General features: G+C 34.6%; 3 protein-coding genes across 3 annotated transcripts; 1 reads left to right on the forward strand and 2 right to left on the reverse strand.

Moving 5' to 3' along the window:
* Nucleotides 1-3,332: 3,332 nt before the first annotated feature.
* Nucleotides 3,333-5,525, forward strand: LOC141837223 (WRKY transcription factor 72A-like). Its single transcript, XM_074724665.1, has 5 exons — nucleotides 3,333-3,389; nucleotides 3,622-3,708; nucleotides 3,797-4,312; nucleotides 4,421-4,534; nucleotides 4,677-5,525. Exons 1-5 carry the CDS (start codon nucleotides 3,333-3,335, stop codon nucleotides 5,523-5,525), a joined length of 1,623 nt encoding a protein of 540 aa, XP_074580766.1.
* A 1,204-nt stretch (nucleotides 5,526-6,729) lies between these two features.
* Nucleotides 6,730-12,543, reverse strand: LOC141840891 (uncharacterized). The gene is made up of 9 exons (XM_074728980.1): nucleotides 12,241-12,543; nucleotides 11,883-11,970; nucleotides 11,001-11,114; nucleotides 9,739-9,821; nucleotides 8,420-8,534; nucleotides 7,871-7,962; nucleotides 7,668-7,733; nucleotides 7,472-7,565; nucleotides 6,730-6,966 (listed from the first exon to the last, which is right to left on the reverse strand). Exons 1-9 carry the CDS (start codon nucleotides 12,498-12,500, stop codon nucleotides 6,859-6,861), a joined length of 1,020 nt encoding a protein of 339 aa, XP_074585081.1. The 5' UTR covers nucleotides 12,501-12,543; the 3' UTR covers nucleotides 6,730-6,858.
* Nucleotides 12,544-13,634: 1,091 nt separating this feature from the next.
* Nucleotides 13,635-14,185, reverse strand: LOC141837224 (uncharacterized). Its single transcript, XM_074724666.1, has 2 exons — nucleotides 13,926-14,185; nucleotides 13,635-13,767 (listed from the first exon to the last, which is right to left on the reverse strand). Exons 1-2 carry the CDS (start codon nucleotides 14,183-14,185, stop codon nucleotides 13,635-13,637), a joined length of 393 nt encoding a protein of 130 aa, XP_074580767.1.
* Between the last annotated feature and the right edge of the window lie 15 nt (nucleotides 14,186-14,200).

Raw genomic sequence — 14,200 nt, forward strand, 5'->3', positions numbered from 1 at the left:
AAGAAATTAAGATGAGAAATAGTTAGAGAGAAGCTCTAAGCAACCTAACACCTCATCTGTTGCAAAAAAAAATTCATTTTCAATCAAATCTATCTGCTTTATTCACCATGCCAACATTCATTGTTGAAGTATTAGAAAATGCAAGAACTTTTAAAGCAAAAGAGATCTGAGCAATTTATCAAGGATAAGTAGGCGGCTTGCAATCTACACAACCTTTAGACATCATGTCAGAGAATGATCATTCTCGAGAGACACTGGACTTCAAAGTTGTAGTTGTGCCAGTACCTTTACTTGATATGACTTTATCACCTTCTTTTGACTTAGTGATAAAGCTCGATAAGGTTGAGAAGTCTCTGACTATTCAGGCTAATTATATAAATACGCAGGTTGCTAATGCAAACGATCAAAAGATTGAAGTTGATGAAGCAATCAACTTAGTTGAAATGTAATCAGTTAATGGAATTGATGCGCATGTGTGCGAAATTGATCTTCTACTTCTCGAGTTTGGAAATAAAATTGCATCTGGATTATCAAGAATTTCCAAAATATAATAGCTACTAATAGATTTTGTCGAGTTTATATTAGAAAATCTTCTTCCTGAGCAACTATCTGACATTATTCTAAAATCGAGGATGAGTTCTTTTTAATCTGGAGTGACCGAGGATCTAAAGATTTTTATTATTATTTTTTATAATTTTTAAATTTTTTGATATTTAAAGTATTTTTAATAATTTATATCTTTTATATTTATTTTATTTTATTTTTATTTTGAGTTTGTTTAAGAATTTTAAAATTTTATCTAATTGATATCGGAAGATTTTCCTCTTGGGCAACCATTTGACATTATTCTAAAATCTAAGACGAGTTCTTTTCACTACAGAGTGACTAATGCATACTATTTTTTATAATTTTTAAATTTTTTAATATTTAAAGTATTTTTAATAATTTTTATCGTTTATATTTATTTTATTTTATTTTTATTTTGAATTCGTTTAAGAATTTTAAGATTTGAAGTCCATTAAATTTTTTTTTGATATTGAGTCTATTTAAATAATTATTCAGTAATATTAAAAAAATTAATTTAATAATATTTTTTGATATTATTATTTATTTATCTATTTTTTAGCATTCTTCGAATCAATAGATTTTATAAAATTATTTTTAATTTCGTAATTAAATCAATGAAATCAATATAATATGTTTATTCCCCTGTATGTCATCTGCAAAAACGAACTGCATTATTATCATCATTAATAACAAACTGCATTAGCTGAAAAAGTTAAGTGGCCCGTGCTGAGTATTTAGCAAGACATACAAAAACGAACTGCATTATTATCATCATTAATTAATAATAATGGTGGGCAAAATATATGCCAGGAAGAATTCCTCCCACAAAATAAATTCTATTAATGCATATTTCTTATCTATTTTAGTAATTGTATAAAGCTTATTTAATATTGGAGTCAATTTAAATTTCCTCTCACGTTTCTCCAAGTGGATGATATTTGAATATAATATAAGATTGATTAGACATTTTCATCTAAATCTAATTAATTAATAACATAATTAGTTAAGAATGATGTCTTGGAATAACATTTTATTCATCTCGACCACTTCTTTGAGCTTTTAGTCAATAATATTTATCTAAGTCCATTGTAAAATATGATTTTAGCCACTTTCTCCGATCCTTTCATAAAATATAGTAAGTCATGATCCAAATTTTATCCAAGATATTTAATTAATTTAATTTTTGTTATTATAATCGATTCATATTTAATTAACTTGAATCCAAACTGGTGAGATATACAGAATTAAAAATAGTACGTATACATTAATTATTAAGCAAATGCTCTTTTTTTTTTAATCTAAAGCATTACTGCTTGATTTTAGATTATTTATATTAAAGAACAGCTGATGCATTTCTATGTGATCATAATATAATATTTATTTGAATTTGGTGATTAGCTAGAGGGCGTTTACTTCTTCTTTCACGCACTTAATTATTAATTTCCGTCAATTAATGGTGTGAAGTTATTAATTATCAAGAGGCTTAGTCGTCTAATCACATGAGATTTATGAGTTGACAATAAAAAACTAAAAATGTCAATGTCATTCCATGAAATTTTAAAACCAAGAGGGACAAGAGAAGGGCTCTTAATTGTGGTTCAAAATTAATCATATAAAAAAAACTATCAATTCAATTTGAAGTCGTGTAAAATAAATATATATGTAGAATATTAATTAAACACTCTCAATTACAGATGCCGTAAAATGCCAATTTATAGAATATTAAACAATCTTAATGATGTAATCTTCAATATACACACTGATAATATTGTTTTCTTTCTTTAAAAATAAAAATAATAAAATTGGAATCGAACGGTTTTTAACGCTTTGGGATCTGAAAGAACAAACTGAGCAATCGCAATATCAGTGGTCGAACCAATTGAATGTACTTGTTAATATATATAAATTATTGCAAGTTAATTAATTAATTTGTTTACAAATATTGTTGGAGACTTTGATCGCATCGCATCGCATCGTACTTCTTCGACAAACTAATTTATTTAATTTTGAGCATGGTCAACTGATTTGTTTCGGTGATATATTTTAATTATATATTTATTATCACTGCTTATTCAATATTACAAATAAGAAATGTGTGGATGAAGAAGCCAAAACCAACTTTTATATATATATGCGAATGCGACAGTGATCCATGAATTGATTGGACAAAATGGAGCCTTTTTCTAGGCTTAATTCCTATCAAATTCAAAATATATGTCAATAGGGTCGTGTCGAATATATCAAGATGATGATCAAAGTTAAAACAAAAACGAATAGTCTTTCAAAGACTTGTAGTGATCGACGACTAAAGAAACCCAAAAGGCAAAGTCGTATCAATTGGCATATTCGAAAGAGTAGATTATATTTTTTTCAAAAGCTCTGGAATATATAAAATCGAAAAGTCAGATAAAATGAAAAAAAATCCCTGCAAAAAACTTTAAATTCTAATTGCTCCGAGGACTGCGCCTGAAAATCTCCAAATAAGACAACCTAACTCAATATGAATCACACGTTTGAAGTCAGTCTTTATCATAGTTTTCCTTGTTCAATTATATATATACAAAGATAAAATAAGGGGGGAAATTAATTCATCCGTTTCAGTGGCCTTTGAGTGCTTAATAATAAATAACATTGAGTTTTTATATCATAAAAAATAAATAAATAAATAAATAAAGTCAAGGCAGGTGACTGTAAATTTATATAAGAACAGGGAGAGCTGAGAGTTGGATTGAAGCGATCGAGAGGAGAGCTTGGTGTTTCCATCGATGGAGGAAGATCTCCCAACTCCAAGTGCAGACAAAATTTGTCTAGTTGATGCACAGGTTTATTTTATTTGTGATTTCTCTCAGTTTTTCGCCTTATTTTCTCCTTTCGCATGTTTCTCTTTAAGATTTTCATGATGTTTCCATACTGTTTTATTTTTGCTAGTAAAGAAAGTGACTTTGGGAGCTAAATTATAGTGCATGTTTGGAAAAAATAAAATAAAATAACAATAATAATGATAATAAAAGGGATATTTTGTGGCTAATTATAAGTAAATTGCAATTGGTGTAGATCAAAACTGAATCAACAGGTAATTCTAAAACTATGATTCAGATTTCATCTTCTTCAGAGAACAAAAGTCCAAGCATTAACAAACAGGTACATAGGGGTTTTTTTTTATATGCATTATTTTTATATATAAAAAATCAAGAGAGATCATGAATAACTCTTTTACGTGCAATTCTAGGAGGATCTTCTCAAATCCACCAAAGATGAAATAAACAAAATGCGAGAAGAAAACAAGAGATTAAAGGTGACATTAACACGTATGATCAACGATTACCAGTCTCTCCAGTTGCACTTCTCTACTGTTTCTCAACAAGAGGACGCTAAAAGAGCAGTCGAAACAATTCCAGCTTCTGATGAAGAAGAACATGAGCTTGTTTCGTTGAGGCTTGGAACGAGCTCAAATGGACAAATATATAGAAAGGAAGACGAGAATACTGAGAACACTGCAGACAAAGACAAAGGTCGCAAGGAGAACTTAGAAGAAGACTTGACTCTTAGACTGGACTGTAAACTTTACGATGCCTGCAGCAGGGGACTAATCAAGCAGCAACTGATTGCAAGGAAGGAAGAAGAGAGTAGCCCATGCAAGATGGTGAAGGATTTGAGAAATAATGGATCAGAAGATGAGGCTCTGGAGAAGCCACAGGTGAAGAAAACAAGAGTATGTGTGCGAACAAGATGCAACGGGCCAATGGTGTGTATCGTTTACCTGGTAGATTAATATGATCCAAGTGGAAGTGATTGTATAGTTTGAAACTGAACTCAGTAATTAAGCAAATGAGATGTTTACTCTTTCTTACAGGTGAATGACGGGTGTCATTGGAGGAAGTATGGTCAGAAGATTGCAAAAGGAAATCCATGGCCACGAGGTTACTATCGCTGCACTGTGGCACCGGGATGCCCAGTGAGGAAGAAGGTACATTAATTCGTTCTTTTTGATCTCCCTCAATGTATCATCATGTCAGAGCAAAGTGTGTTTCACTAAATTTTAGACCACAACTATCTTCATCCAAAGTATATATTAGCATTTCTTAAATTCTCTACGTAATTCATTCCAGGTGCAAAGATGTGCAAAAGACATGACGATATTAATCACGACCTATGAAGGAAACCACAATCACCCTCTCTCAGTCTCGGCCACTGCCATGGCCTCCACCACCTCAGCAGAAGCATGCATGCTGCTCTCAGGATCATCTTCCACTGCCCAACTTGCAACCACGTTAACAGATCACGCCTATAAATCGACTACCCACCTCATAACTTCAAGTGCTTATCCCCATGGTTTGAACTTTGGCATCTCAGATATGTCAAGACAAGGGCCACCCTGCCTCCCAAACTATACACTCCCATCCATTACCACCAGCCCAACTGTCACACTAGACCTAACTGCGCATTCTAGAGTAAACCAGTTCAGTTTGGTCTCTTCAAACTTTGCCACAAGGCCAAGATACTCACCACCATCAATCTTTAGCTTCTCTTCTCCAAAATCTAACACCAAAGCAACGCCAGCTTGGAGCAGTGGGTACTATAGTTATGGCTCTCAATCATCCAAGGAAGGTTCCTTTTTGTCATCAAACCATAGTAGACTATCTCAAGAATCTTTCTACCAGCACTACTTGCAGAAGACCACCAACCCAAAGGATCCTGGCCACCAGCATAAGTTGACTGATACAATTGCGAAGACCACAACAGAAGATCCTAGATTCCAGTTTGCGCTGACAGATATTGTTCCATCATACGTTGGAGCTAATGAAGCTGAAAGTCTTGGTTTCAAAAGTAGGGGAAGGGATCACGATCGTGATCCACAACGGTTCAACTCTGTTCCATACTTTACAACTATGGGGAGAGGAAATATGTGTTCCTGGAGCTACTTAGATATAAATCCACGGTTTCAAGCACAAGAATGAAAGAAAAGAACCTCTTGTTCCTCCAGCCTTCATTAGCATCAGCAAGCACCAAGAGTGCTTCTGCCTCACCAGTGGACCATAGCATAGGAACCATTAAATGATGAGTCTCTTTAACAATTAGATAAAGCACTATTTTTGTGGGATTTATAAATATTGGTGCTAAGCAATTATGCAGATTACTAGAAGAGCAATTCAGGAGTGAAGAGAACTAATTCAATAGTTGAGCGTCCTGTTGAGATAGATATAAGCCTTATAACCCAAGTCGCTTGAGGGGTTCCTACAAATAATCTAGTCTTTCAATAGCTGAAAATTTCTGTTAAATGCTGCTGATTAATTGCTATTTGTGTTACCCGCAATTCTTTTGAGCTTCACAATTATGTTATTCTGTGCCAGAAAATAAAGAACTATCAGACGTTTCCATGGTTTTATTTTTGAAACTAGTGTTTCCTTTTCACGGAGTCTTCAGTTACTTTGCTTCATTTTATAGGATGTTGCTCGGACTGGAGCAGCATGATATATTCAAGTATTTTGCACAACAATGGCAAAAGTATAGTTATAATTACCTAGAGATGAAAGGTGACCTGTTTATGGTTTATTTTTAAATTTTCATCATTGAGCTATGAAAAATAAAATTAGAGGAAAGTCATTGAAAATTACATATATGGTGGCTAGAGTCAGTAACTACTTTCATCCTACTATATTTGACAGGATGTCGCATTAGAGGAAGGACATTGAAAATTACATACATGGTGGCTAGAGTCAGTAACTACTTTCATCCTACTATATTTGATAGGATTGCTCAAACTGGAGCAGCAGTAGCTTCATGAGATGTTCAGGTGGATGGTTTGCAGAATAACAGCAAGTTTTTTGCAAAAACAATAGAAGTAGATTGATACTGACCTAAGAAAGGTGACCTGTCGATGTTTTTTTTCAAATGATCATCACTCAACTATCAAAATTACAACTATTGGGGGAAGACCGTGAATTGCATATTGGTGGCTGGATACTAGAGTTAGTATATTTATAAATTCACCTTCCCCTTCATTCTTTCCCTGTTACCTCTGCTTCTTTTTTTTTAGTCATTTTTAATGTAAATGGCATCTGCTAAATAGCGTTACTATGATTTCAAAACAAAATGAGTGAGATAGTGCATGGGACAATATGGTACTACCTCTCCAAAAGCAACCAAATTCAAAAGAGAACATAGGGACTCAAGCATGGCTTTCAAGCAAGTGTTTGATATGCTTATGGCTCTATAAGATTCATAACATTGATGATTAAAACGATAGGATAAAGATGCAAAAGATCTGAAAGTTAAAAAATAAAAATACATTCACCTCGAGATGGCCTTCATGAACCTATTAAACGATGTGAATATGCTCAGGGCCTTATCTAAGAATGAAGGCTCTGCTGACTTCTCATCCAGATTTCCAAATATAATCTGCATAAAGAATATCAATTAAACAAACAACAATAAAGAAATAAAATAAAAATATATTGGTGGGAACAATATTAGATACTATAAGCATGTTTAGCTAAGTAATAAGGCAGTTATCAGCATTAATAGATATTTGCTAAATATCTTATATGTGCTGAATATCTAGATCTATCCTTCTCAGTGGCGGCAGAGAAGGCGAGCAATGTCATGACATCCTAAGTTTGCTGTGTTGTGCAACAGCAAGAACAAGCCAGCTAGGCTAGGGTCGACGCCAGAGATTGACAACGGTGGGGCCATATAGTAGGAATTTTAGGGTATTTCCATGCCCCAGGCAGTTCCCTCTTATCTCTCTCCATATTCATTAGTGTACCTTTACAATTTACACCCTAGTCGTTCCCCAACTTACACAGAGGTCCCTAAAATATTTATAAATAGGTTCCAACAGTATGATAATAGAACAACAATTAAAGAAGGGGAACAACATAAATATATGATGTAAGGAAATGACCTCAATATCTGTTCCATCAGGACGCCTGGGTTGTTCTTTGGCCAGCAAATATCTACCTGGTCTATTTACATCGTCGTAGAACACTTTCCACATCCTAGAATGAAATCCGAATGTAACAAGAGATTCTCTGCTGATAAAAGTTTCTTCTATCCAAATGAAAACGTCAGACAACATGATCATTCAAGTTTTAACTTACCCAGGATAACACCTAAAGACTGCTCCAGAAGGCAATGGCCTCATCGAGTAAACTGAAGTGAAAGTGCTGCACACACAGCTTGGCAATCAAAACTAAAAGAATATAATATTAGAAAAGTAATATCTTAGGTATCATCATTGAGAGCATTATGTAGTGGTTAGAACTTGGTAATTAATGAGAACTTGAACTTGATGATTTCTTGCCTTAAGAAATATCTACGTAGATTCCGAACATTGATTCCAACTCCAACATCTTCGCTAACAAGCCGGGGGTTCCACATGATAAGGGGTCTTGGCTAACAACATAATAAGGATGAATGCTGTGTAAGGAAAATGATCCAACTTAGAGTGTAAAATTTCTGTAGGAAAAGAAGCACTGCAAAACAATTGAATTTATTGTTTTGTTCACAAAAATAAAATAAGTAGTTCTTTGGTTTAAAAACGAGGAACTTTTAGCTGCACAGGAGGTCTCACAGAGCTTCATATAAGAGCTAGGACCCAAGGTCTGCAATAAAAGCTACAATATGTATCAGAAATATAATGGCCCCTAGCAATTCAAATAGGTTACTTCCACGTTTTTTTTTCATTGAGAAATGTGTCTGGATAGAGATTGAGGCATAAAGATAGTCATTTGGGAAGTAAAACCAGGTCACAACAAATAAAGCACGAGAGAAGAATCAGATGAATTATATTTAAAATATAGATAGTGGGTTGACAGCAAGTAATTGTTCTTTTGACAGAAAAATATCATACTGGGTCTGCTGATAGAAGAGATGCAATTCTTTCAACGTTTTCCAACATCTGATAATCAGGAACAACCATGACAACAACTTCATCCTCATTGTCAACAGGCTTCCGGTCACCTAAGCTGCATAATGAGATGGCAAAGCTTAAGTTCAAGCATCTAAGATAAGAAAAAACACAACTTCATCTTCATTCTTTCAATGTTGATTGCAAGCCACTGCGATTGTTATCCTGTTCTTTAGGAATTATGAAGCTCTACTTTTCAGAAACTACAAAGCTAGAGACTGCTGAGCAAAAATTGCTGCAATGTGATGACATGCTATGATCATAAAAACACATGCTTGAAAAAAAGTCCACATAGCATAAAGATTCATCATGATCAAGAACACCGTGATGTGCATTACTAAGTGAATGACTTAGTTCTTCTGCACTTACAGCCACTCCAACAACTATAACTGCAGGAACACACACACAAATAGAAAGTTGACACTAACATACTACGGTCCCTTCAAAGTCCTAAAAGTTGGGGAACTAGCTTACAAATTAGCACCATTGAATTCTTCTAATATCAATACAATCTACCATGTTTTTTGCTTAAAGTCATTCCATGGGCAGCCACCAACAATCCAATCAAAGCCTCCAGACTGGCCCACAGACAACCATGAACTCCAACCTAAGGTTATCCTGGACTCATTTATCATCCACAGTCCTCACAAAGTTTTGATCAACTAGATCCAGGACAATCAACAACTAGATCCTGTAGCAAAGCAGGTACCATTTTCCTTCACTCCTAGGAAACACAGCCTAAGACAACAACATTAATGAATGGTTACATGACAAAATATCCCAACATTCAGGCTGACAGCAATTGTGCACCTTGTGCCTAAACAAGCTTATATTAGTTAATATCCAGTTGTTTCATTATATACATTTCCATTAAATCATTTCCAATCCAAAGTATTCAGATATTCTCAAAGTTCTATTCATTGTTAGATAAATATATTGTCAAAAAAAGAAAGGAAAAAAGAAGCATGATTGTGTAATAATCAACAAATTGCAGTTGATACATGGATGTCATAAATGGAAATGGAATACGTGATATACATGAGGGATAATTGAAAACTATATCCTCCTTTGATAGAGAACTAGCAATGCATCTTAAGTGTGAAATTCATGCGTAAAGTTCATGTGACTTCATGATATTTCTATTAGAATGGCACATGCGTATGACAATAATAGTGTCTGTTTTCTGTTGAAGATCTATGCTACTGCTTTCATGTGATTTTTCTCAAACAGAAACAACTGAATGTAAAATAGAGGATTAATACCTGGAGAAACCAAATTTTGCATCCTTCCACTGATATTTCAGAAGAGCAGCTGCTCCAGCATCTGGAAAAATGGCTTTTACCCTCTACAGGAGATTATCCCAAATATGAAAATCTTCTATAAAAAAACAAACAAAATAAAGCAAGGCTCTGTGATAACACAGTTAACACTATCACCAGAAACACATAAGGGTGATTTGAAAATGTGCCATGCTTTGTAAAATTAACTAACAGCATTAGCAGCATGGCAAAAGGATAAGGTTTTTTTTTAATTTTTGGAACTAAAGTAACATCAGTCCCCTACAAAATACTTTTTGAAAAATAAATGTAACTTTTGTAAGTAAACTTATTCCAACAAAAAATTAAATATAAATAGTTCCTAAATGCAGACGCCCACCCCCCCCCCCCCCCCCCCCCCCCCCCCCCCCCCCCAATTATATGTTTGAATTAGGGTGTGGCAGAGCATGATATTTTCTATAATCAAGTCAAAAAAAAATGTGATGATATAAAACAAGTTAAATAGCATAAGACTAGTTTTTTTTAAATAATGGTATAAAATCATTTAAGCATTCTAAAAAGTAGCATAAAATGATGTTAACCATTTTTTCAAAAACAATTTATCTAATAAAAAATCAAGTTGCACTACACATCATGAAATTGGTATTATGCTGTATCAATCATTTTTTCAAAAACAATGTATTTAATAAAAAAATCGAGTTGCATGACACATTGTGATATTGGTATTATGCTGTATCAATTTAAGATTTTATCTCTATAGTTTGTTTTCAATCTTGTTGTGTATTCAATATTGTTAATTCCAAAAGATCAGGCTGGAGAAACAAATCTTGAATATTGTCAGAGAAAGAAGCATAATATTTCTTCCATTTCATGAATCTTTTACATACTTTATCTTTCCATAGGTGACAAGTCTACCATTGGATTGATGGTGCCTAAATGCCTAAAAGGAGTAAGACTTGACTTTGTGAGACATTTAGCATTAAAAACTCAGGTGAGCATCAATTCATGAAAATTGAAACTAAAGAAAATCAAAATTAAATAGCATGAAAAATTCTAATATTCTGTGGAGCAAGGACAGTCTCCACCAAGTCACTGATCCTATTGATGTAAAAGGGAAAAGAAACCTATCCATATTGAGTAAGTAAACTTTGCCAATAGCTTGCAATTTTTCAGTTATGTGGTTGTGCAAAGTGTAGAAAAACGGTTGACTAAATGATCTAACAAATTCTATAAACAGAGCTCCAAACCTGATTTCCTAATTCTTCCATAAATGACTCCAAAAAGATCTTTGAAAGCTCCCACAACTCAGCTTGAGCACCTTCATCATCAAGAAATTGCATTTGAGGAATTAGAAGTTCCACCTGTAAAATAAAAATTCAAGTCAGCTAAAATACTACAACTTTGGTACGACCAAGTGACAGTAGCTAGTATCAAAAAACTAGAATATTTCCATTTCAATATGCTATTGGAAGTCTACGGATTAGAAGTTTGAACTGTTTCAGAAAACACATTAATGCGCATGATTAGAGCTACTGTACGCAGGCAGTTCCACATGTTCCAAATTAAGAACCTAAGTTAATAAATTAGAGTTGAATTTTTTATGTTGTTTATTAAGTGGAAAAAAAATCTACCGGAGCCAGTTAGGAATAATTCTGAAGGTCGGTGGCAATACTTAAAACATGAAAGTTTAAGAACATGGAGACGAAAAGACACTCAGAGACAGAGAATTTTGTGTGGACAAAAGGCAATGGATCAAAATAAAAACTTCAAAAATAGGAGGGAACTTTAAAAATTTTCAAGCGGAAACTTTTTCCCAGTGATTTTATACTTGAGTAAGCGTAGAAAAAGGGCATATGTGTGAAGAAAGACCAACATGCCGAATTTCTGCAGATTGACCCAGTGCGATACAACTTAAGAATGCAACCTTTTTAACGAGTCAACACAGACACTGACTTCGTTGAAATAGTACAACCCGCAGGCTGCCTTAAAGGAATAGACATGGTGGAGAAAGTGACGAAGTCTTTTCCAGAATCAAGTAAAGATATAAGGTTACTACACAATAATTCAATAAACACCAAATTGAACTTACAATAACTCCAATCCTACTCGAGCTTCACTAATAAACTTACAATAGCTCGCATTCCACCTGATGATACAAACAAAGCACTTGCTAGGCTTGACTGCCTGATCGCACCCTCCAAATCCGAAGGCAAGTCACTGGACCAAGGCAAAACCTAGCAGTGAGTTTGTTTGTTTGTCCCAGTCCAGAAAGATGGAACTAAATAATCGCATTTAACAATACATAGAAGCTATTATTCAACCTCGATTCAAAGCAAAGTTTATATATTGTTTCTTGGTAAAATACAGAGAAAAAGGACGAGGATAAGTTTGAAAAATTGGGCTTCATGCGAAAGAAGGAATAATTCTTCCTTCTCAAACTCATAAGAATCCCCAATCCTTAGTTTCATAATTTGATGGCAATCGAACCTGTCTTCATCTAACTCCAACCCCTCCGCCACTGCAGAGACCTCCGAAGTAGGGATTCCCGGCGTCGACGGAGGACCATCGGTGGCGGCGTCAAACTTATCGAACTTGGCGCGAGAAACTAGGACTCTCGGGCGGCGAGCGAGGACGACGGGAGACATTTGGCGACGGACTGGTTGGAGGTTGGGAGGAGCGCCGACATGACAACCGCATAGATGGTGGTGGGATACGGAAGCGGCGGCGGTGACGGCAGCCGCGACCATTGTTCTCGCTCTTCCTTTAAATTGCTAGATATCTCCTCCCCTTCGTCAGCGACCAGTAACCAGTGGCCAGAGATAACTCACTGTTATATGGAATTTCTATTAATTTTTATTTTTTCCCCCGCGTATACATTATCTTTTCTACTGACATCACAATTTGCACATAATTATAAAATTATTATAATATAGCACATATTAACAATTTAATTTCTCTTTCTGACTTGTTTGGCAAGTAATGTAATATTGGACTTCATTAGCTGATGGATTCGATAATAGTCCTTGCCAAACGTGCAATACCTCGGATATAATTAAGTTAATTATGATAGAATAAAATTATTAAAATAGATAAAAATTAAATTCGATCCAGTTGAAATAATATCTTTCGATGTCATGATCAACTACACAGTTTGCTAATTTATCTTTCCTCTTTTCTTTGAAGAGTTGAGGGGTCACACCATGCATCATCTGCCTGGCTGCCTAGCTAGCTACTGCCTACCTGAATAAGATGTGCGATGACAATTAATTAATAGATAAAGCAGTTCAGTTATTTGGTTGGCGAACCAAAGAGGGAAGCCCTTACTCGTACAAGTAAGTAGTCGATCTGATCTGCACGTACGAATCTGCCATTCAGATTGGATTCGATCCTTTAATTTGTAATGATCAGTTCATTATGGATGCTCAATGTAACAGATCATAAACAATAATATTAATTCTAAAAACAAATTAAAAGCGATTTGTACATGTTTCCTTCCTAAAGATCGATCGAGTGGAATTACACAGAGAGACATAGAAAATATATGATATATAGAAGATGAAACAACTGAATGATATTGATACGCACAGTATATTCTTTTTGATTATGTTCTCGATCGATCGTAAAGAAATTAAATTAAGAAGGATTAATTAATTGTTGTAGAAAATTGAGAAAGTATGACATATAGATATATATCGATGAGTATAGATTTCTTTAGTATTTTAAATAACTAGATCTACATGCAGAAACTAAACTACTGAGGATTGAAGTTTGAGTGGTTGTGCACTCCTTCGTAGACAATCATCACAAATCGTGGGTCTTCTGGATCTCGCTCCACTCTCTTCTTCACTCTACAGCCCTCGCTCGAGCAATGGAAATAATTCCTAGGATTTGGATTGTTTTTTACTCTCTTTTTTCCCGTACTTTCTCCACTTGAATCCGTCGTCCAAAATCTCCAACTCCGACTGTATTTTGAATCCAATCTTGCACCCAACCCCGATTCTCACATCCTTGTTTCTGCATCATGCACATCACATGAATTAATCACCTTAATTTGTTAGTAACGTGGCCGGGTTCACTATAAGAATCTTATATAATTAATAAGCTACTATACCTCCAGAAATAATTAATAATTAATAATTAATAATTAGCAGTATACATATATATAAACTTACATTAACTGATGATCATAAGTAGAAGGAGAAAGAGAAACATGGCTATCGACTCCGACCACTGTTTCCTCCCCCTCTTTGTCTTTGGTGACCTGCACCACCAATGATGAGTCGTTGTCAAACGAGGCTACATGATCGTCGGAGATGTCGAACGGCAATAGTCCATCGACGGTGGCGAAGTTCTCAGAAAAAGAAGATTGAGTGTTAGGGCTGTCGAGGAGGAAGGAGGAGATGGCAGTGAGATGATCCCAGTTATCCGCCATCATCTGATAGTATAC

Source organism: Curcuma longa, chromosome 11 (assembly GCF_044706935.1).
Source record: "Curcuma longa cultivar G26 ecotype Majalengka, Jawa Barat chromosome 11, ITB_CL_G26_1.1, whole genome shotgun sequence".
Taxonomy (NCBI): Eukaryota; Viridiplantae; Streptophyta; class Magnoliopsida; order Zingiberales; family Zingiberaceae; genus Curcuma; species Curcuma longa.

Bases quoted from the DNA above. Each gene is read 5' to 3' on its own strand.
- LOC141837224 (XM_074724666.1), bottom strand. From the start codon at position 14,185: ATGGCGGATAACTGGGATCATCTCACTGCCATCTCCTCCTTCCTCCTC. The intron at 13,768-13,925 runs GTAAGTTTATAT...TGCATGATGCAG, and splicing joins ACTTATGATCATCAGTTAAT to AAACAAGGATGTGAGAATCG.
- LOC141840891 (XM_074728980.1), bottom strand. From the start codon at position 12,500: ATGGTCGCGGCTGCCGTCACCGCCGCCGCTTCCGTATCCCACCACCAT. The intron at 11,115-11,882 runs GTAAGTTTATTA...TTTATTTTACAG, and splicing joins CAGGTGGAATGCGAGCTATT to GTGGAACTTCTAATTCCTCA. The intron at 7,734-7,870 runs GCAAGAAATCAT...CTGTGTGTGCAG, and splicing joins CTACGTAGATATTTCTTAAG to CACTTTCACTTCAGTTTACT.
- LOC141837223 (XM_074724665.1), top strand. From the start codon at position 3,333: ATGGAGGAAGATCTCCCAACTCCAAGTGCAGACAAAATTTGTCTAGTT. The intron at 4,313-4,420 runs GTGTGTATCGTT...TCTTTCTTACAG, and splicing joins CAAGATGCAACGGGCCAATG to GTGAATGACGGGTGTCATTG. The intron at 4,535-4,676 runs GTACATTAATTC...AATTCATTCCAG, and splicing joins GATGCCCAGTGAGGAAGAAG to GTGCAAAGATGTGCAAAAGA.